This window comes from Cyprinus carpio, chromosome B22 (genome assembly GCF_018340385.1).
Source record: "Cyprinus carpio isolate SPL01 chromosome B22, ASM1834038v1, whole genome shotgun sequence".
NCBI lineage: Eukaryota > Metazoa > Chordata > Actinopteri > Cypriniformes > Cyprinidae > Cyprinus > Cyprinus carpio.
Genome location: NC_056618.1, coordinates 30,539,915 through 30,561,671, shown reverse-complemented (window position 1 = coordinate 30,561,671; position 21,757 = coordinate 30,539,915). Strand labels below are relative to the sequence as shown.

General features: G+C 34.8%; 1 protein-coding gene and 1 long non-coding RNA gene across 7 annotated transcripts in view; one reads left to right on the top strand and one right to left on the bottom strand.

Annotated features, from left to right (window-relative positions):
• Positions 1 to 21,757, bottom strand: part of LOC109064628 (glutamate receptor-interacting protein 2-like) — a 177,400-nt gene that overhangs the window by 21,683 nt on the left and 133,960 nt on the right. For all 6 annotated transcript variants that reach the window (XM_042748624.1, XM_042748622.1, XM_042748621.1 and 3 more), the window contains exons 4-12: positions 20,031 to 20,176; positions 17,087 to 17,173; positions 16,880 to 16,955; positions 15,460 to 15,605; positions 13,938 to 14,085; positions 13,507 to 13,676; positions 3,363 to 3,503; positions 2,236 to 2,388; positions 1,273 to 1,462 (exon numbers count right to left, since the gene is read on the bottom strand). In XM_042748624.1, coding sequence (XP_042604558.1) covers positions 1,273 to 1,462; positions 2,236 to 2,388; positions 3,363 to 3,503; positions 13,507 to 13,676; positions 13,938 to 14,085; positions 15,460 to 15,605; positions 16,880 to 16,955; positions 17,087 to 17,173; positions 20,031 to 20,176 — 1,257 coding nt within the window. The remainder of the gene's footprint in view (positions 1 to 1,272; positions 1,463 to 2,235; positions 2,389 to 3,362; positions 3,504 to 13,506; positions 13,677 to 13,937; positions 14,086 to 15,459; positions 15,606 to 16,879; positions 16,956 to 17,086; positions 17,174 to 20,030; positions 20,177 to 21,757) is intronic.
• LOC122141369 lies at positions 13,601 to 14,786 on the top strand. Its single transcript, XR_006157758.1, has 3 exons — positions 13,601 to 13,715; positions 13,919 to 14,095; positions 14,236 to 14,786. It is a non-coding gene; the product is annotated as an uncharacterized LOC122141369 (long non-coding RNA).

Genomic DNA, 21,757 nt, shown 5'->3' with positions numbered 1-21,757 from the left:
AAAAAAGAACATAAATTACAAAAAACCAAAAACTTCACAAACTTTCTATACGCAAGCCCAGTGTCACTGTGGGAAACCATGTGTGTATGAAAGAGAAAAACTGACCTGACATGCCCAAACACCACAAATGTCACACACTGCCACAGTACAACACAGCTCAACACAGATAGGAAAGAGTGTGTGACTGGACCAACTTAGTCTCAGATGTTTAAGATAAAAATAAAAAGAATCTCAAATAAAAAGAGACCCAGCTGATGACATACAGTAAGAACAGCTATAGTTAGCAAAATGCTAGCCAAATGTTAGCAAAACAACTGAAATGACACCTTAGCAATTTAGCTTCCTACAATTTATTTGGACAAATGCAAAAAGACCCATGAGAAAATCGTTGACAAACTGTACAGTAAGAGTTTAGAGCTATAGTAAAAAAAAAAAACAAATGTTAACAAAGTGTGCCAAACAGCTGATGTAGCACTTTTGTATCAACTTCCATTTTGGACAAAGAAAACGAGACCCAAATGAGACAGTTAGAGCTGTACTACCAAATGTTAGCAAAGTTAGCAAAGCAACTGACGTGACAACTTAGTTTCAGTTGGTTCTTCTACAATTCTCCCAAAAAAGAGACAAAAATGAGACCATTTTTGACATGAAAGTTTAACGCTATAGTTATCTTTGGTATCTTGGCAAGAGCACTTTCAGACATTATTGAGAGCTCTTGTGAAACTCTAGATGGGAAAAAAAATAACAAAAACAATTATCACAGAAAAAAATAAATAAAAAATAAAAACAATTAGGATCCATCTGCTTTCCATTTAATCTCATTGCTGTCTAGGAAAAAGCATTTGAGATGTTAAAGAGATTCTTTTTTTCATTTGTCTTTCCAGCAGACTGACTTTTGTTTCGGAGACCCTTTCTAAACATTCCCCTCCCTTTAAGAGCACAAAGTGAGACAAAGACACATTTCAACCTCTTAAATTAAAAATGAAAGTCTCTTTCTTAAACCTCACTGATAAAAGGCGTGATTTTTCTGCTGAGCGTTGACCCAGATTCGGAGGTAGTATCACATCCAGCTTGATCATTTTCAAGTGTGAGTGTACGCTGACTCTGTCATAAGGCATAAATTAAAAAAAAATACTGATATCGTTACAAGATCTGCTTGCATTTTCAATGGAATTTCTGTCCATTGTGGCACCTTATAGTGTTTATATGTGCTTGAGTGAGCATGGATGGCTGTGTTTTGTGTACATGGTTGAGTTAACATTTGGGACGTACCTTTCGGCCGAGCTGTCCGGCTCTATGAAGCGGATAAGAGGGGGTGCAGAGAGGGTCTCTGTCGCAAATATTCCACCTTGCAGCTGAACCCCAAACCCATTTAGAGGGTCTCCTCTCAGAGTGACCTCACTGGACTCTGTGTGGATGATCTGACCACCAGGGCCCACAGAACTTGAGGCTAAAGACACAGCTAAACAGAGAGAAAAATCACCACAGAGATATCAGAAATGTATAAAACTGGTTTTTTTTTTAATCCATTAAAGGCCTGTTCACAAAGAAAGTGTTATTTGTTTGTTTGTTTTGAACTCCACATTATGTGTGAGATGCTGCAAAAGACACAAGATGTGATGGCAACGGTCAAACAAATTCTGTGTGAATGGCCCCTAAAAGTGAAACTTTTTCCCAAAACCTATAAAAAATCCAAGAAAACATGCTAACACCTAACTCTGAAGATAATAAATAAATTGGTTTAGGTAAAAAAAGAAAGAAAAAAAAAACGAATAATACAATGCAACATTAGCTATGCATCTTCAACTAATTACAACTTTGTGGTGCCGTCATCAGTATGATCTCCCCAACGTCACTTTCACAAGTTTGCGCGCCCATCCAGACTTAATAGTTAATTTTTAATAAACTTGGCTTGCTTTCCTCAACAGAAGCTCGAACCCGAGCCTCGGCTTGAGCTCCGAGTTCAACCCCCCATTGTGGTACTACACAGAGGGAGAATAACAGCGATAGAGGATCGATAGGGAGGTGGAAAGATGCTGAAAGAATTGTCCATGGGATGGAGCAATGATTGCCTCTTACTTGTTATGATGACATGACTGAATGATTAGGCTCTTCCCAATCCTACATTTGGAACTTCATTTAATGAACCATTAAATCCGTCACTTATGATATGTCATGAAATGCATTAAGATGCTTTTAGACCATGTCAAACTGAAAACCCATCCAGTCACCTACAGGAGCTTTTGTGCTCTTTTTTCCTTTGTCGTCTCTTTAGCATGGAGTTCCGTGGGCTCATGGGAGGAGCGGCCCGGGGCAGCGTGCTCGAACCCTGGCTGGTCATGCCTGATGTGGTAGTGGACCCAGGAGAGAAGTTAGTGCAGACTACCGCTAGAGAGAATAGAGGAAAGGAGAGAGAAAGTCAGGCAGTGTAACTGCATTTAAAAAAAAATCTAAATCAAAGAGATGGCAATGGTCCAAAAGACTGAGTGGCTCACTGCAGGTTAATGATCCATATTCTGTTGGTCCCTTGCTAGTCTTTGCAGATCTATGCACTAAGCATTTGTTATTTAAGTGGACGTTATATTGGATTTGGAGGCAACCCCTGGGAGGTGGATGTCTGGATTAAGAACAATATTCCATATTAACATAATGCTATTTTACTTGTAAATGAAGATGGATGACTTCAACTAGAGAGTTAGATTATCTGAAGAAAATGGGACTTGGTCAGTAAAAACGGCATTTTGGTGCAGGAAACCCAGGATAAGAAAAATGCTAAAAAAGGGTAGAATAAAATTGGGGTCATATAAGTGATATTTATTGAAATTTCAGTGCAAAAAAAGGTCAGTACTATTGTCAATACTGTAGTGATGTATGACGCACAGGTGAAATTTTGCTTGACCAACTTCAACACAGGCAAAATCTACAAGGGAAACTTTTTCGGCCTCATGCTAAACTCCTAATCATGCACACTCCTATTTAAATGACATTTAAATGATAGCAGTTGCAATATTTCAATGTGAACATTTTCTCCCTTATGCAAAACTCCCAATTGTGTAGAGTCATATTTAAAATACTAAATATTGTTTGCAATATTTGTGCGAATTTGCATGACCAACTTGAACACAAGCAAAATTTGGCAAACTCTTTTTGTCCTCATGTAAATATGTGTAGTCCAATTTTAATGACTGGATATCATCATGGACAATTTGCTTGAATTTTTACAATCAACTTAAAAATGAACAAAATCTTCATGAGGAACATTTTCTTCCTGATGTGAAATGCCCAGTCATGAAACTATATATATATATAGTTATATATATATATAGCATGCTAATAGTGTAAAAATTATGAACTGTATGTACATTTGCAGTAATCCTGAGAGCTGGATGGGTTACTGGAAGTAGAGGTCCATGTCGATGTCTTACAGTGACCAGGATGTTGAGAATGGCAGTAGTTCACACAGGGGTCCCAGCAGTGCGGGTGGTCACTTTTCTGAATTTTCACTAAACACAGAAAATTAATTACTAAATTGAGATATTAATTACATGCCTCTCAGAATAAATAACAAAATGCAAAAGACCTATACATTTTTATATAAAATACACACACACACACACACACACACACACACACACACACACAGAGAGAGAGACTCTCTCTCTCTCTCTCTCTCTCTCTCTCTGTGTGGCTTTCTCTCTATATTGTTCACATTAATCCTCATTTAAACACTGAAAATCCATCATTTGGAGTCTTGAGGGTCTGTTGAAGTCACATTCGAGTGATAATATCCGTCTCTAATACTGGTCTATGGAAAATGATTGTGCATGCAAAACAACGAGGAAGCTCATCAGCAAACAGGCTAATGAAGTCCTGCTGCTAGAGGCAGGCCGTATAATTGAGTGCCTCTGTGTGCGTGCAAGTGCTTGTTCTCATTTGTTCTGCAGTATCTCCAAGCACTCATAATGCAGTAGGTCTGACAGGAGCAAAAGACTGAATTTAAAAGACAGTAAAACTATTTTAATAAATTAAACAAGCACACTTAAAACAAGTAATTCATTACAGGGTAGTGGTTCGCTACTGGTTTTGCTTTAGGAAGCAGATTCTGGACATCAAGGGTTGACGCAATGCAAGGTCAAAATTGTTTATCAGGCAATAGTAATAGAAAAACAAATATGAAATCTATTAATATTACCATAAACTGCGACATTATTAACAAAACATAGGTTGAATATTATAATTCTGACTTTGTCTCACAAATGCAATACAAAACTGTAATTTTATATCTCATTACTTGTAATTGAGACTTTTATTCACGTAATAGGATTTTTTTTTCTTCACATAATTGGGAATAGTATTAACTGTATTTATTTTCTCGTAATTTGCGACTATTTTGTAACTGTGACTTTATTTGCTGTAATTGCAACTTCATCTTGTGGCTGACTTCATTTGTCATAATGACATCTTTGTGACTACAGTATCTTGTAAGTGTGGCTTCATTTCTCATAATTTCGTCACCATTTCTTGTAACTGCAACTATTTTGTAACAGTGACTTAATTTCTACTGTTTTTAACAGAACAAGCTGAACAAGCTGAACACCCCCCCCCCCATTCTTTGTAATTGCGTTCTTATTACAACTGTTATATTTCTTGTAATTGTGAGTAACGTATTTCGTAATGCTCATAATTGCAACATTATTTCTCATAATTTCAACTATCTCATAATTGCTCATAATTTCTCATAATAGCGACTACATCTTATAACTTCATTATTTCTCATAATTGCAACATGATTTCTAATAATTCTGAAATTATTTCTCATAATTGCAACCATCTCATAATTACAACATTATTTATGACAATTGCAACATTATTTCTCGTAATTGCGACTTTATTTCTCAATTGTGACTACATCTCATTTAAATATGATTTAAATCTCAAATCTCGTAAAGACCTCTTAATTTCTCGTGATTACAGGTTTTATATTTAACAATTGTGATTTTAGATCTCATACATAATTGTCATTTCTTACAACTGCATGCTAATTTTTTTTGTAATGTGTGACTATTCTTATTTTAATATATTATCTTTAATTTTATCATCTTTTTATTTGTTTATCTGAATCGGAAACATATTTCTATACAATTCATACAACTGTATACATAAAATACATAAAACACAAAGTCTCTACAGATAATAATAAAGATGTTTGAGCTTATCACTGGAACTAACAAGCTTAGCATATAAGACAGATGCAATTCTTTACCTTGCTGGAAAACCCTCAAGCTTGAAACTAGATTCTAGCTGGTCCAAGTTGGTCATTAGCTGGTTAACCAGTTACCACTTTCCAAAAACTGCCAATCTGGTTTGTTGATGGTCCAAGGTGGTTTACCTGTGTAGACCATCAACAACCAGCTGCCATGTTCCACATATTAGGACCAACTTGGGATTTTCCAGCAGGGTATTAAAAATGTGAAATGCCCTAACTAAGTAATATGACATTCAACAACTTAGCTTTAACGTAGCTTAGCTTTACCCTCCCCCATCTCTGGAAAACCATAAGAAGCTTTAAAACACTCCGAGAGTGTGTGGTTACACTTTAAGGTTTTAATGAAGTCTACTGACTACTTTTTTAATCTTTGGTACATTACTAAACAAACCTTTAAACTTCTGCACATATTAGCATTCTATTAGCGTTATGTTTGTATTTTTGCCACACAGAATGTGACAAGATGTTAAGAAATGCCACTTTCAGACAGATTTTCACAAGCCAGGTTAAATACTACTATCTGTTCGTCTGAGCACCAATGAGGCATCTTCTAACGTTTGAGTGCTAAATCCCTCTTTCTCGTGGCTTATGCTAAGCTCGTCTGCTATGTCTCTAAGAAACACAACTCTGTCTCTTGATGTAGGAATTGAGAACACCAGGAACGATGACGGTAAAGTCTCCCACACAGGCTGATGTGACGGGAGCTTAATTTGAGTAAGGAGATTACAATACTGCTTTTTTAAGACCACGTCATTTACTGAACCAGCAGGTGACTGACGCTAAGGTTATTTGCAGTGGTTTGGGCTAATTTGGTAATAAATTTTATGTAGTTTAATTCTGTATCGCAGAATACATACTATACAAATAAATAAATCATCTTAAAAAATCTAGACTACCATCTTGCCGTGTTCCATCCGATGTTGGATGTGGAACATGGGTCAGTGACATAAAATGATTAATGTATTCAGAAATACATTAAAAATTCATTTCCTACATAGACTGATTAAAAGTAAAACGACATAAACTTGTATTACTATTATTTTATTATTAAAAAAAATACATGCTCTATTGTTTGAGCTACAGAAATTCTAATAAAATATTACAAATATTTGTATATACAGTAAATATTTGTATACAAATATATATTTAAAAAAATGTATGCAGTGAAATTTTGACGAAATATCGTAAAAGTTTGGAAAAATATAAAAAGGAAATTATGTCTTAGAGATTTCTGTGACTTTTCCCATAAAGTCGCAACTATGAGAAAAAAGTCTTAATCATAAGAAACAATGCTGCAGTTGTTATAACTGTAATTAATTTATTGCAATTTTAAATACAGTCTCTTGTAACTGTGACTTCATTTCCCATAGATGAGACTTTATTTCTCATAATTGCAACTATATCTCATAATTATGACATTATTGTTGTAATTGCAACTATATTTCATAACTGCAGCATTTTTTTCAAAATAATATTGCAATTATTTCTCATAATTGTGTCTTTTCTTGTAAAAAGTTATTTCTTGTAAGTGTGAATATATCACATAATTGTGTCTTTTTTTCACATAATTTCTATAAAACAGGAAATTATGTCTAACAGAGGTAAATATATCTATTAAAATATTATAAATTGTCTTCTGTATGAAAAAGGCAAAGTCATTTCAGGTTGTTACATCATAGGTTAAAAAAAAAAAACTTCTTGAAACATATAAAAAATGTGCACTTTAAAAAGTGTTTAAATGCAAACTTTTTGTTGTTTTTCAAAACCATGTAAAGCCATTGTGAATGCAGTTATTCCATTTCTAAGAAACTGTCACAAAACCCTTTTTTTCAGGTCATAATGCACACAATAAATGGCAAGCACAAATCTAAGTGCTAACTTCAAACTTGTTATGTGATATCAGTGTTGCTTTGGATAAAAATATCTACCAAATATGCAAATATAATAAAATGTACATGTTCTGTTCTTCCTCACTTTAAATCCCTGGATCTCAAAGACGGCAATCCCAAATGAGCTTGTTACCAGACATACTTTCTTTTCTTTCCCTAACAAGGTCAGCTACAACATTTGCATATAGAAAATCTAAATCAAAAATGTAGGAGTCATATAGCAAAATATCAAACTCCATTTATTTCCTGGGTGAAGTTTCTATGTATTATTGACACGGCACCGCGAGTGGGTGTCAATTCTTGATTGAGGTCCTGCCGGGGCTGAAAGTTCACACTCGCAAATATGTTTTTCTATCATTACAGCCTTCCACCTCCTCTCTCGGGTTCTCAGCGCGGCAGGGAATGACCTATATAGTGCCATGTGATATTTCAGCAGGACAGCTCAGATGCTGAAAAACTAAACCACTTCACTTGTCCGTATCCATTAGGGACGTTTGTTCCTATGCCCAAAAATCTGGGTGTCAGGGCTTTAATGGCATCATAAACTCTGTTTACGATGTATGCGAGCAATGCATGGAATTCAAGAGGCCATCTTGTCGGGTTTAAAGTTTTGGTACACATAATTTAATTCCACAGGCACAGTCATGGTGACAGAAGTGGAGCAAAAATTGGACTAGATAGAAATTGATGGGCATCTAGGGTTCTGGTTGATTGCAGAACCAGAAATAGCAAGAACTTCAAAGTCAACATAAAAACATCCATCTGAAGTTTCAATGCCTTCTATAATTGGAGTTGCCCAGTCATTGAGTGCATCCATGAAGAGAATGTTTATATGCTCAATAGCTGGATTTCCATCCAAAGCTACCAATTTAACTAAAGTGCAAAATTGGAATATCAGATAAAACATTTGGAAATAATTATTAGACAGAAATATTTTGCATATCTCCCATTATTCGCATGAACCCTTTTTTCACAAATGTGAAAAACCATTTCAAACAAGCATAAAAACTCTTTTTGTATTGTTTTTTTTTTTTTTTTTTGAGATTTCTTAACTCGTTTCTGCTGTGATACTTCAAAATGTGCATAAAAACAGGGTGATGGAAACATAACTAATGATAATACGCTAGTGATTAGATTCTGTGTTCTATCCAAAGTGGGATGTGCAATATAAAATCCCAAAAATGCAAATTTTCTGAAAATTCACCCTCAGGCCATTCAAAAGATGGGTTTAATTCTTTATCAGAACAGATTTGAAGGAATGTAGCATTCCATCACTTGCTCACTAAAGAATCCTCTGCAGTGAATGGGTGCCGTCAGAATGAGAGTCCAAACAGCTGATAAAAACATCACAATAATCCACAAGTAATCCACTCCAGTCCATCAATTAACATATTCTAAAGTGAAAATATGCATGTTAGTAAAAAAAAAAAAAAAAAAAAAAAAAAACTTAATTTAGTCGTTTTACCTTCAGTTTCAACTTCATAGTCCATATTATTGCTTCCTCAAGTGGAAAAGTCGTTTTGACTGAATCCGGGGTGAAATATGTACAGATCAAGCAAAAACAGTTCAAAACAGCTTTAAACAAAAATATTATGGTGAATTTTGATGTGAGAGAACAACTGGGGATGGACTTAATCACTGGATGAGGCGTTATTATGGATTATACCTCATATTTTGGCCAGAAATTATAGTCTTGGATGGATGTTTTACAAATACACAGCATTTCACTTCATAAAAACTCCATTAATTGATGGACTGGAGTGGATTACTGTGATGTTTTAATCAGCTGTTTGGACTCTCATTCTGACGGCACCCATTCACTGAAAAGGATCTATCAGTGAGCAATTGATGCAATGCTACATTTCTCCAAATCTGATGAAGAGAGAAACTCATCTACATCATAAATGGCCTAAATTCAGATGTGTACACTCACATGTAACAACTTCAAAGTCAAGTTAAAAACAACCATTTAAAGTTTCAGCATCTTCTATAATTGGAGTCGCCCAATCATTGGGTGTATCCATAAAGTCATGCAATTATAGAAAATGTTTATACGCTCGATGATAATAAGCTATTGATTAGATTCTCGCTGCAAACAGTCCGAGAGCTCATGCAGGCTACTAATTTAGGCTTTTAGTGCAATGCGCTCTGCACGGTCGGACATCTGTTCATCTCCTGCATTTGCATATAAACGGGGCTGAAAATAACCAATCTGGGTCTGCGTCCACCACGTCTCGGTTTGATATCAAGCCGCTGTCTGATGGTTTTCTAGGGTGAGCAGGTCTCCGTGATTAAATCTGTCCTGTGGTCTAAAGCTCCTGGGGCGACATCAAGCAGAACGAGAAGCTAATTAAATGAGATGACAGCAGATGAGATGACAGAGCAGTCTCGCCATCCATGTTTTTTCGTCCTCATTTGTGCATCCGAAGAGGATACATGTGAAGTTTATGTCGCTATAATTAGAGAGAGATCATTATGACCTCCTTTGGATTTACATGGTACTCCACAACCATAATGAACTGATTTGCTCAAGGACAACATTGCAAAAAAGTGATTTTCTTCTTCAGTACTCTTGTCTTGTTTTACAGTACAAGTATTTAAACATTATTAAATCAAGATAAAATAAAGTAAAATGGCACTCATTAAGACTTGTTTTCTGAAAAAATGTTCAAAATCAAGTGAGTTTATGCATAATAAAAAAAAAAACAATTAACAATAAACAAAATTAAAAAAAAAATAAATCATAACTAACTTACCCAACCCAACATGATAAATAGATGCTCTTGTTTTAAGAATAAACTCACTTGATGATTATTAGGGCTGCCCTCGACTAAGGATTTTTCTGGTCAACTAGCAGTTATTCATTTTAAGTATTAGTCGACTTGTTAATAAACCATTGAAATAATTATAATGGGCCTTTAATAGCATACATAGCCTATAAGTGCTAAAGCACACGCATAAAGCTTGCCACAGCACACCGGCAGAAGCTAATGATTATGAAGGTATCAGGGAAAAATAGTAAGGAGACTACATTAACATTTTAATAATTTGATAAACAAGTGCTTTCTTTATTTTTGGCTTAAGAGATGAAGTCGGCGACACTGACTCGTCATCTCCGCAGTAGTGATGCACCTTGTTTCATACGGATTATAGAATCTGAGAATATTTGTTTTCCATTTGAATTGATTCATTTGAAAGTAGACATTTCACTCTCTATAGATATATTTTTTATGTCTGTAAGGCATACACAATATACACAGAGTTTTGTGCCCAAGTTCACAGAGACCGAGACGGTAAAAAGCGCATCCTGTTTACTTTCATTATTTTACAAAAGCGCAGAGTATTTTAGGAGTAAGAGAGCACAATGGCGCCTCCACACAACTGTTCAGCTCCAAACTCCACACAGACACAGAATAGTGCATATTTTCAAGGTTAACATTAGATTGAGCCCACATAAAAATTCTAAAATACCACACACACATATCACATAATAAAACACATATTAGATCTAAAAAAAATATACGAGAGCTCTTATGACCTCCTGCCCATTGTACTGTATTACGAAAGACTAACCGTTAATGATCTGTCCGTTACGCACTGCGTGACTTCGCCTGTGGATTTATTTATTATAATTTTTAATTTTTTTTTCTGTGACTAAGCGACTAATAATATTTTGGTTGACCAACGATTAGTCGACTATTAGGGGGCAGCCCTACTGATTATAATTTATTATTATTTTATTTATTCATTTTTTTCTTACTTATTTGCAGTGAAATAATACTGTTTTTAAGATTCATAAAAAAAAAATTAAAAATTAAAGTGCATGTACCAAGATCAACAAATTTTCAACGATGAATTGAAATGACTCATATCATATGGTGTAACCATCAAGTAAAAAGGTGATAAAATTATTTACACCTTGAATACATCTTATAACATTATGTAATATTTTCTATTATATTTTTATATAAAAAAACAATTCAAGAAATTCTCAACAAATGAACTGACTCTTAAAATACTGTAATGTAACCAACAAATAAACAGCAAAAAGGTTTAGTTTTTTTCACACCCTGAAAACATATAAAGATCTTAATCATTATTTTTAAACATCATGAATTATTAATTGATAAATAGAAATATGGTATATTAGGCAGTTGTACCACATGACATATTTTACAATTGGCCATGATTTTGATGAAAGTTTCTTAGATGTTCATAGCAGTGTTCATTTTGACAGCAAATTTTGAATTTGTTTTAGTAATGGTCTTTTGACTAAAATGATATTTAGTTTTAGTCGATTAAATATCATAAGATTTTAGTCGACTAAATCTAATGGGTTAAGTAACAGTGTAATGCATTTAGTAAGCATTTCTCTAAAATTTCCAAACTCATTATATAGGTTTAATATTAATGTTTTATCATGATGGACACCAATTTAACTGTGGTGACACACAACATGCCTTTATGTTAAAATTAAATAAAACCAATTCTTATAAAGAACAAAAACATGGTCTCTTTTCAATGAAATACCAATGGTTGTATAGACTAATTATGCATTCTTTATAACAATTTGTTTACCATATTCTTAATTCTTTCAAGCAGACATATTTATTTCTATAAATAAATTTAGATTAATCTTCAGGGCTACTAAATGGTTGCAATAGGGGTGTGAAAGTGATTTTCTGTCTTTCTTTTGTTTCTTGATTAACATCAATCTCTCGGACAATAGCAACTAAATTAGGCTGCTATCCCTTTAAAACCGAATGCACGGATGCAATGGTTGCAAAAGGGGTGTGAACCTACACTGGTCTCATGGTTCGGTTCGGTTACGATTATCATGTCATCGATTCAGTTCAATTCGATATCACGATGCATCATAATGCATTGATGATGCACTGCATCCTTTTACTTCACATTTATACAATTTTGTCAATAAATACAAGCAGTCAGATATATGAAGAATACAAATTATTTCAGAAAAATTCAATATTTTGTCATACGCAATTCATGTGTACATTATTCTTCTAATTCATCAAATTGATATTCGCACTGGTATTAAATTGCACAGTTTAATAGGCAAATTAATTTATCAGAGACAGAAATTCAACAAACACAAACACACACACTGTTAGGCTTTTATTTGTGCACGTAACTTGAATCGATCTGTGGAATATGTGGTAGAAGCTTCATTCTACTGAGCGTCTTTCACAGGCTTTTGGCTGATTTATTTTTTTATTAACCACCACATGGCGCTGTATTCGAGACACTCTAAGATTTAAATGTTTCGAAACAGTCAGAGGAAAGCCTCATTCCTTCACGAGAGTTCATTTGCCCATAACTACCCCTCTGCGTATTTGAGTGTGTGTGAACACGCCTAAAGTATGCTGCCGCGACAAAGCACGTATGCAACAAATAACATCAGAAAAGCGTCAGTACGTTATAATCAGTTATGGTCTATTACTAAACCAATACCGAATCATCCTCATCTGCATCGCGATGCATCGAAGAAACGGTTAATTTCGACACCCCTAGGTTGCAATGTACTGATACATGTTCTCCCTGCTGTTTACTCGACATAATAATATTTGTAAAAACTCAAAACACTCAACACAAAAGAGTTTTTGTGTGTATCACAATTTTTCCATTCATTCAACACAAAAGAGTTCTCTCATGCTTTGTCAAATTTATCCATATGTCTGCTCTTCTCTTACTCCCACATATTGACATTTTTAAAAAGTTTTATGCGACGTGCAGCAAGTGTATTTTAGCTTATGTCTCGCCGGTTCATATGTCCGCATCTAACCTCCTAACTACACAGCAGATATTCGTTCTGAATGAATCTCTTCCCAAATCATCCCTCCCTAACATTTTCATCTCATTTTATTCGTTGACAAAAATGTCAATAGATTTTCGTCATAGTATTTGTCATTCAGAACGAGTTTTAGTTTGTTATCATCTGGTGTTCGTTGGTGAAAAAAAATGTTGTTGACCAAAATTACGGCGAAATACAACAATACAACGAAATTAACACTGGTTCATAGTATTTTTTTTTATATAAACTATATATTTTTAAAAACATTTAATTAAATAGTATTTAATATATTTTTTACTTTATGCCAAATTATGCTTTAGTACACTATGAGACCAGGACACTTGTATGACTCTGTATCACCCTTGTATAAAACAATAAATAAAATAATAATAATAATTCACAGACAGCTTTCCAGACACAGGAGCTTTTCCAGACACTTAGATCCGTTCCAAGATCAGATTCAACCATCTGATGTCTCAGATTAAGCCTAATCCATGTCTGGAAAAGCGCAGCAGTCTCCACATGTTGGTGTTTCTCACCAGTGTCCTGGGGTTTCCCGGGCAGGCGTGTTTGGTGTGCGGGGAGGATCTCTAGTTTGGTCTGATCAGTAGTGCTGGCCAGCAGCTGCGTGGCCTCCAGGACGGAGCAGTGCTCTGTGCTGGTGCCATCTATAGACAGGATATGATCACCCACGTGTAACGCTCCAGACCTGAGACACAAACAGAGAACTGCTAGAACTGTCATAAAGGTGGGACGTGTCAAATATAACAAAGTCATTTTACAAAATGGTATCAGTGACAAAACGTTTGTTTTTGCAGAAATCCTATGAAAATGCTCAATAATTTGTGATATTTTTCATGAAAATATGCAATTTTGGTTGTTTTTCCAAGCAGTTTGTGTGAGAAAATTGTTGTTTCACAATTGTACTGTTGTGCTGGTGTTTGATGACAGAGGCTCATTGAGTGTGTACCTGTCCACCACACTGGCGGGCTTGATCTTGTCGATGACGATGGCCTGTTTGTTCCTGTGCATGGCAGTGGTCAGAGTGATTCCTAGACTGGCTCCGGGCGCCTTGGCAATCTCTACCAGCAGAGGACCTGAAGCGTTTGTCACCGAGTCTGAGGGCAGGTGATAAGGACAGACAAGCATAGCATTGTTACGCTGTGATTTCTAAATGGATCCTTTCTGCAGCTTACAGTACATTCAATAAAGAGTCTTTTTGGACGTTTTGTGCATTAAAAGTTTATTTCAAACCTCTTTTTTCTTAGGATACAACCTCGTTAACTCTACAAGGAGAACAACAGTGGGCGTTATGCTAATCGTAGCTAGCATAAATTAGCTTAACAGCATTGGTAAATGCGTGAGAGTAGTTTCTCCACTCTTGAAGGTCAACAACCTGCTGTTCATCCAGATGAAACAGTGAAGATGGTTAAACATAGCAGAGATCTCAGAAGAGAAGCGCTGTGTTTCTGGAGAATTTCTACAAATGGACAAGCACTCTATAAATGCTTAAGTAATTTGATTATCCCCTAGAAAAGATACATAAAAAAATTCTACTGAAAAATAGTTTTCAGAAATGAAATCGAAACTTTGTAAATGCTTTGTATAAGACCCTCAAAATACACTTAATTATTTTATTTACTTATTCATTTTCAGATTTTTTACAGTATTTTACTTGGTTATTACCCGGGTATGTATGGAATACAATTGGTGTCAAAAATATTTTTGTAAAATTATCTACGGAGTTACTCAGTGTCAAAAAACGTTATAAAATATATTTAACCTTGCTGATAAGCATGAATATAAAGGCTTACTGACGAACTATTGCAACATGAAAAATGCATCAAGTTTTTTTTTTTTTTTTTTTTACTTCCAATAAAAAAGCTTATGCGAGTCAAGTAAATTTTACTTTTCAGAGTAAAAATTATGCGCTTAAAATATATGATTTATATATGTTTCACAAATTTGGACTGTTTTCAATCAATTATGAGTTATAAATTCAAAGGAATTTAATTTTATTCATTCCAATAGAATTAATACGGGTAATTCTCAGAGCATATGTTGTTATAAAATACATACAATGATATATTTAAATAAAATTTCTCATCAACACTGAAAACATAAGTGTTTAGAATATTTAGCTTTTTGTGTGTGTGTGGTTCATGTGTAGTTAAATAATTTCACATTTTGTATTTAATAAAAATGTAATAAAAATGTTGTTTCACTTTCATTCATTCATTTGAAATCACTGATCTGATGCAAAAAAAAAAAAAAAAAAAACCTTTTGGACTGTTTTATAAAATAACGATTGTTCAGATACCAACAGACCTAGAATGTGAAAACTGTATACAGATTTAGAAGGCATTATGAGGGTTAATTCATCATTTCCTTTCAAATCGCATCATACAAAACAAATGGCATGTTAATCCACTGGGACATGTGGAATTTTCATACTGTCAACATATGAAACAGGTGCAACTGAAGTAACTCACCCATGATGGAGACATCGTACTCGATCTGGAACAGGGCCTCCTGGCCACACTGAGTCAGTACTGTAAGAGCATCGCTCAGAGGGGCACTGTGTAAAACCACACCATCCACACTTAAGATCCGATCGCCTGCTTTTAGGGTCCCTTCCCTGCACAAGATCACACAATAGTACAATTTATAAATTTAATACTTTTATTCAGAAATTATTCATTAAATTGATCAGAAGTGACAGTAAAGATGGAATTTTCTTTTCATCAAAGAATCCTAAAAAGTATTTTAGTTTCCACAAAAATATTAAACAGAACAGCTGTTTTCTACTGTGATAATAGGGAATGTTTCTTTAATAATTAGAATTCAGCTTTTCCATCACAGGAATAAATGACATTTTAAAATATTAAAATTTCTTTACATTTAAAAAATGTAAACTTCTTTCAAAAACATTTTTACAAATCTTAACGACCTTTTATTTTTTCAAAATGTTCTATATAAATGTGACTTATGTATAGCACATCTAGAAATCGAGTATGAATTGGAAAACCACATTTGTCACGACAAAATTACAGACATATTTTCAACAGAATTTACACTACCATTTCAGTAACATTTCACAATAAGGTCTCATTTATTAGCATTAAATAATCCTTTAACAAACATGAACTAACGATGAGCAATACGTTTTTACAGTATTTATGATCCTTTGTTAATGTAAGTAAAAATGTTAAAGCTAGTTCACATTGCACTAAAGTATGTTAAAAGTACTTTTTAACTTAAATGTTTTGCAGATGTTGAAATCAACATTATTATTAATAAACATTTTAGAAGTATTTTGATAGTGCATTGATAGTACATGTTAACAAAGCAGTTAACTAATTTGAACAAATTAAACTTATTTTTGTAAAATGTTACCTTCTTATAGAGTAACTTTGTAAATAATTTTAAATTAATATGTTTAAGCTTTCAAAATATGTTTGTGCATTTAGTCCACTGCATTAAACAACAATCTCACTTCATCCACCATACTGGATGAATTTTTGGTATTTTTAAGGCAACATGGTTGATGCCTTAATATTCTGCCTAGGTAGTCAGCTTCTTTAAAATACTCTTGATATTCCACACTAATGATTAATGTTACATGTAAGAGGACCTGTTTGAGAGCAATATATTTTCTTCATGAAACGTATGGGGGCCTTCAAGAAAGACAATGTATACAATTTCCACCCATCAATCAAGGCAGCCTTTGTCTCTAACATCAAAGGGGTTTTATTGAAAATGTTCTCTCTCCAGACAGGTTGTGTGATGCTGATATAAGTAGGGAACAGTGGTTGGTAAGAAAGGCACGGAGAATCCTAAAACTAAGAATATTAGCTAGCCATCTAAGCTGAGAGGGAAACTTAAAGTGCTTCATTTTGAGTTCTGCATTACCTGTCAGCAGGACCACCAGGTCGGACATGTGTGACCACCAAAGGACGAGATCTGTGCCAGTCCTCATGGGATCCACCTATATTATAACACATATTTAAAATGCTGTAGTCTGTAGTTAAATCTGCAACCATTTGATTTTAGAAATATTGCAAATACAAGTAAAATAAATGAATAAAATAAAATGAGTGGCAACAAACTCAAACTCACCTCGCATAACAAAGCCGAAGCTGTTGCCCTCTTTCTGCAAACAGATCTCGATTGTCTTGGAAATAACACCTGAGGTACTGTCTGGCGCTAAGAGGGACAACAGAGACAGGAGAGAGGCAATAGCATCTCTAAATCAGCACCTTTTACTGGGCGAGTGGCCAGTTCTGGTGGACAATCAGATAAATAAACCCAGATGCAAACTGACATTCAGCAGAAGGTCAGCCAGAAACACTGAGCTTATAAAACAGACAATTTATCTGCCATGCACAAGATAGATTGGCTAACGATTGCAATATATCACAATGCCAAACTGAGCCAATGAGAGACAATCACCTCGATCCATTATAATCAGAGAGTGCGGATGTCAATTTTATAGAGGTCAATTCTTTTTTTTTTTTTTTTTGGTCAATGGCAATGTGATATCTAGAAATGTCTGGAAAATGTTCAACACATTTTGTAAAATGTATAAAAAAAAAAAAAAAAATGCTTATTTGTTTACAAGGTTTACAATTTTGGATGATTTCATACAAGCTTTAAAGAGTACCAGCTGGTAAAGTGACAACAATTTGCAACTGACCAAACATCTGCCAATAATTCAGCCTGGGGTGAGTTTCCCAAAAGTTGGTCAAAAGTTTGGTTGTTATCCATAAAGTTGCATGATTTGCTATTTCCCAAAATCATAGTTCCAACAAACATTTGCAAACAGCATCACAAAGCTGCGTGGTTGGAACTACAGCTCTTGACCTCTGGTTAGAAGCATATTCTCTTGTTAGTATTAGCTAACTATGGTCACAACTTCCATCATTACTACCATACTAAATTATTCTGTTACAAAAAACATAGTTCCAATGAACACTCGCAAACAGCGTCGCAAAGCTGTGTTGTTGGAGCTACAGCTCTATTAGTATACAATCACAAATTCAGTAGTTTCCAACATATTTCTATCATTTGCTGTTTCAGTAACCATAGTTCCAACGAACATTCGTAAACAGCATCATAAAGTTGTGTGGTTGGAACTACAGCTCTGGTCCTGTTATTGGAAGCATAGGTTCTTGTTGGTATTGGCTAACAACGATTGCACATTTGGTCATTACCAACATAGCTCTATGATTTGATGTTTCCTGAAATCATAGCTCCAAAGAACATTCACAAACAGCATTGCAAAGCTTTGAGGTTGGAACTACGTCTCGACCTGTGGTTATAAGCAGAGTTTCTTGTTAATGTTAGCTAACTATGGTCGCAAATTCGGTCATTACCAACATAGTTTTATGATTTGCTGTTTTCCGTAATCATAGTTCCATCAAACATTCGTAAACAGCATCATAAAGTTGTGCGGTTGAAGGTACAGCTCTCAACCTGTGGTTAGAAGCTGAGTTTCTCGTTAGTATTAGCTAACTATGGTCACAAATATGGACATTACCAGCATAGTTTTACAAATTGCTATTTTTCAATATCATAGATGCAACATCGACATGAACTTCGAAAACTTGTATGGTGAGCTCTTGAACTGTGTTTAGAAGCATAGTTTCTTGTTATTATTAGCCAACTATGGGCGCAAATGTAGTTGTTACCTACATAGTTCAACAATTCACTGATTCCCGAAATTAACAGTTTCAACAAACATTCGCAAAGTTGTTTGGATTGAACTACAATTCTAGAACTGCGGTTAGAAGCATAGTTTCTTGTTAGTATTAGCCAACTACGGTTGCAAGTTACATCATTACCAACATAGTATAAAGATTTGGTGTTCCAAATAACATTCAGAAACAAGCTGTGTGATTGATACAACAGCTCTTGACCTGTGGTTAAGATACTATGGTTTTGGAAAACAAATGTGACTAGCTAGTTAATTCCATTGTTACCAATAGAGTTCAATTAGAATTGTGACCAGTTAGCTAACAAAACTTTTAGGAAACACACACCATAGTAGTTAAGCAGCAAATTGCTTATGAGAATGTGAAACACATTGCTGATATCATGGTGTTGCATTCATCAAAACTATTGCAAGAGGTTTTTAAGGATCACATGTTGGTAAATTGGTAAAGCTAATGTTTATATGTCTGCCACTCAAACCAAGAGTAATACTTTAACAACTTTGCAAAATAACCGACTGGCTTACTTTTAGATGTCTCTGTTGAAATCGGAGAAAGTATTTTAAAGGGGTCATATGATGCTTTTTTAAAGATCATTATTTTGTGTATTTGGTGTAACAGAATACAAAAATACCCATTATTTTTTTAAATACTGTACATTATTGTAGGTCCTCTATGCCCGCCTCTCTCAAATGTGTCGTTTTCTACAAAGTCCCTCCTTCTGACAAGCGCAGTCTGCTCTTATTGGCCAACTGACCCAGTGCATTGTGATTGGCGGAACACCACAAGCACTCATCGGAAATGTAATGCCCCTTTCTATAATCGTGAGCTTCATGCTTTTGACTAGATACACACAGCTAACTGGGTTTACTGAATTCATGCCTTCTTTCTTTGCGTGAACATTTGGGCGGCATTACGCAGATATTTCAACATAGTGACGTAGATATGTGGGGGTGTGTTTGAATGAGTCGTTTTAGGGGGGCGTGACAGAGTCTTAACTTTGATAAAGAATATCTCTTTGGATTTGTGACTTCACTCTTTGCAGCTTTACAGATCTTCTTCCTGCACCAAGAGCTTTTAACACTCCAAAGAGAAAGGAGAAATTGAAATCGCATCATATGACCCCTTTAAACATCCCAAAATGATACACAGCAGCTTTCAACATGCATTCATGCATTCTCCATTACTGTGTATAATTTTATAAACAGTACACAAACTGAAGTGGACTTACTGACGAAAAGACATTTTCACGATGATATTCACTCATGAGGTCTGAGATTGGCTCAGACTGGGGTTACACTGACAGGAACATGCCACAAGACAGGCAAAAGTCATAATACTCAACTTCCTACCAGGTGAAGGCAGTTCATACTCCACTTCCAGCACGACACGCTCGCCTACGTTTTTTAGCAGACTGATGATCTCGTCGTGACGCAGCTTGGTCAGGTTGATCCCATTGACTGACTTGATGTAGTCGCCCACGTTGAGCTGATCGCTCCTGAGACACATTGAAATGTAACTCAATCATGTAATTACTGAAATTAGAGTAATTAAACAGTTTAGCTAATATCTGGCACACTATATTTTTGGAACAATGTAAAAGTTGGCTTTTCCAATGTTTAATGAAATTCGTTTTTTTTGGCATTCAACATTTAATGTAGAGAAAATAACAAGATAACATATGAAGGTCCAGAGAAGAATTCCATCAATGGTCAAAAACATAGAAAACATAATTATATTTTGAATGGAAAGTAAATGCAAAGAGAGAACTCCTTTTCTGTTGTTGAACACCCCACAGGGAGTATAAATATGCTCATTTAGATGCTAATTAGACAAATGAATGCTATTTATTTCCTTTTGTCCTCTGGGCGTACATGAGCTAGCACAATGATGCCTGACAAAAATATGTCATCAGCCCAGATGCGCTCCATAACATCCTCATACCAGCCACAAGGAAAGAAGAAACAACTGAAGATGGTAAAACTTTCACATCACAGAAATTAGTTTAATCAAAAGTGAGTATGAGGAAAAATAAATTTAACGACAATTTATCAGATTTCTAAGGCTCACAACTTACTGTACCTACAAACAGTGTTTTATGCACTGTTGCAATCCAGAATGTTATAATGCAACAGAATGTGTTGCATAAATTAGCTGTTTCTAATGTGAATATTTTTTTTTTGTTCAACTACTGTAAAGGCAGTACAGCAAATTAAATATAACACAAATGTTTTAAGGTAATTCTATTGACCACTTGAGCATTGATGCTTTGTTACTACCAAAGTAGCACAAAAACAGTAATGCCAATGCTAAGTAACGTAAAGCAACATATATGTGTTGCTACATTCACTAGCATTATGGTGTGTGCACACCAAAAGCAAATTTAATTATTTGAGTGAGTAGATTGCATATAAATTGAATGCAAAGATGCAAATTTGCAATCAGTGACACGAATGGCGTAAATTGTGTGATGTGTTCAACGCAAACACATTATATTTACCTCAATCGTGTCTTCCACGCAAACCAAAAAATTTAAACTTGAGCAGAAAATTTTAATGATGTGTTGTCGGCAAAAATCAGCAAAAAGCTTATTGACACATCCGGTTGTATCAGATAATGGATTTTTTTGTTTTTATGTTTTTATTCGCGACAAGTAACGTGACGCAAATTTTGTGCACACACCATTAGCATGAATTAAGTGTTTCTATGGTCAGTTTTCTCTCTATTCAACTGTAATAGCAGAAGAACAGTTTGAATCTTGCTAAGCATGTTAGCTATAGCTAGTTCAATTATTGCAATGTTTAACTTAAAGCTAACTAATAGCATAAATATTTGAAGGTACACTGTACATAAATAATTGAATTCTATCGACCACTTGAATGTTAAGGTTTGTTACCACCACAGTAACACAAAATTAGTAATTTAACAAAACATTAAGTATGTAACATAACTCAACAAGTACAGGATGTTACATAAGTAAACATTAGCATAAATGAGATGCCTCTATGGTCAGTTTTCTCTTTAGGTCAGCGATTGTAATGGCAGAACAACTGTTTAAATCTTGCTGAAGAAATTCGCT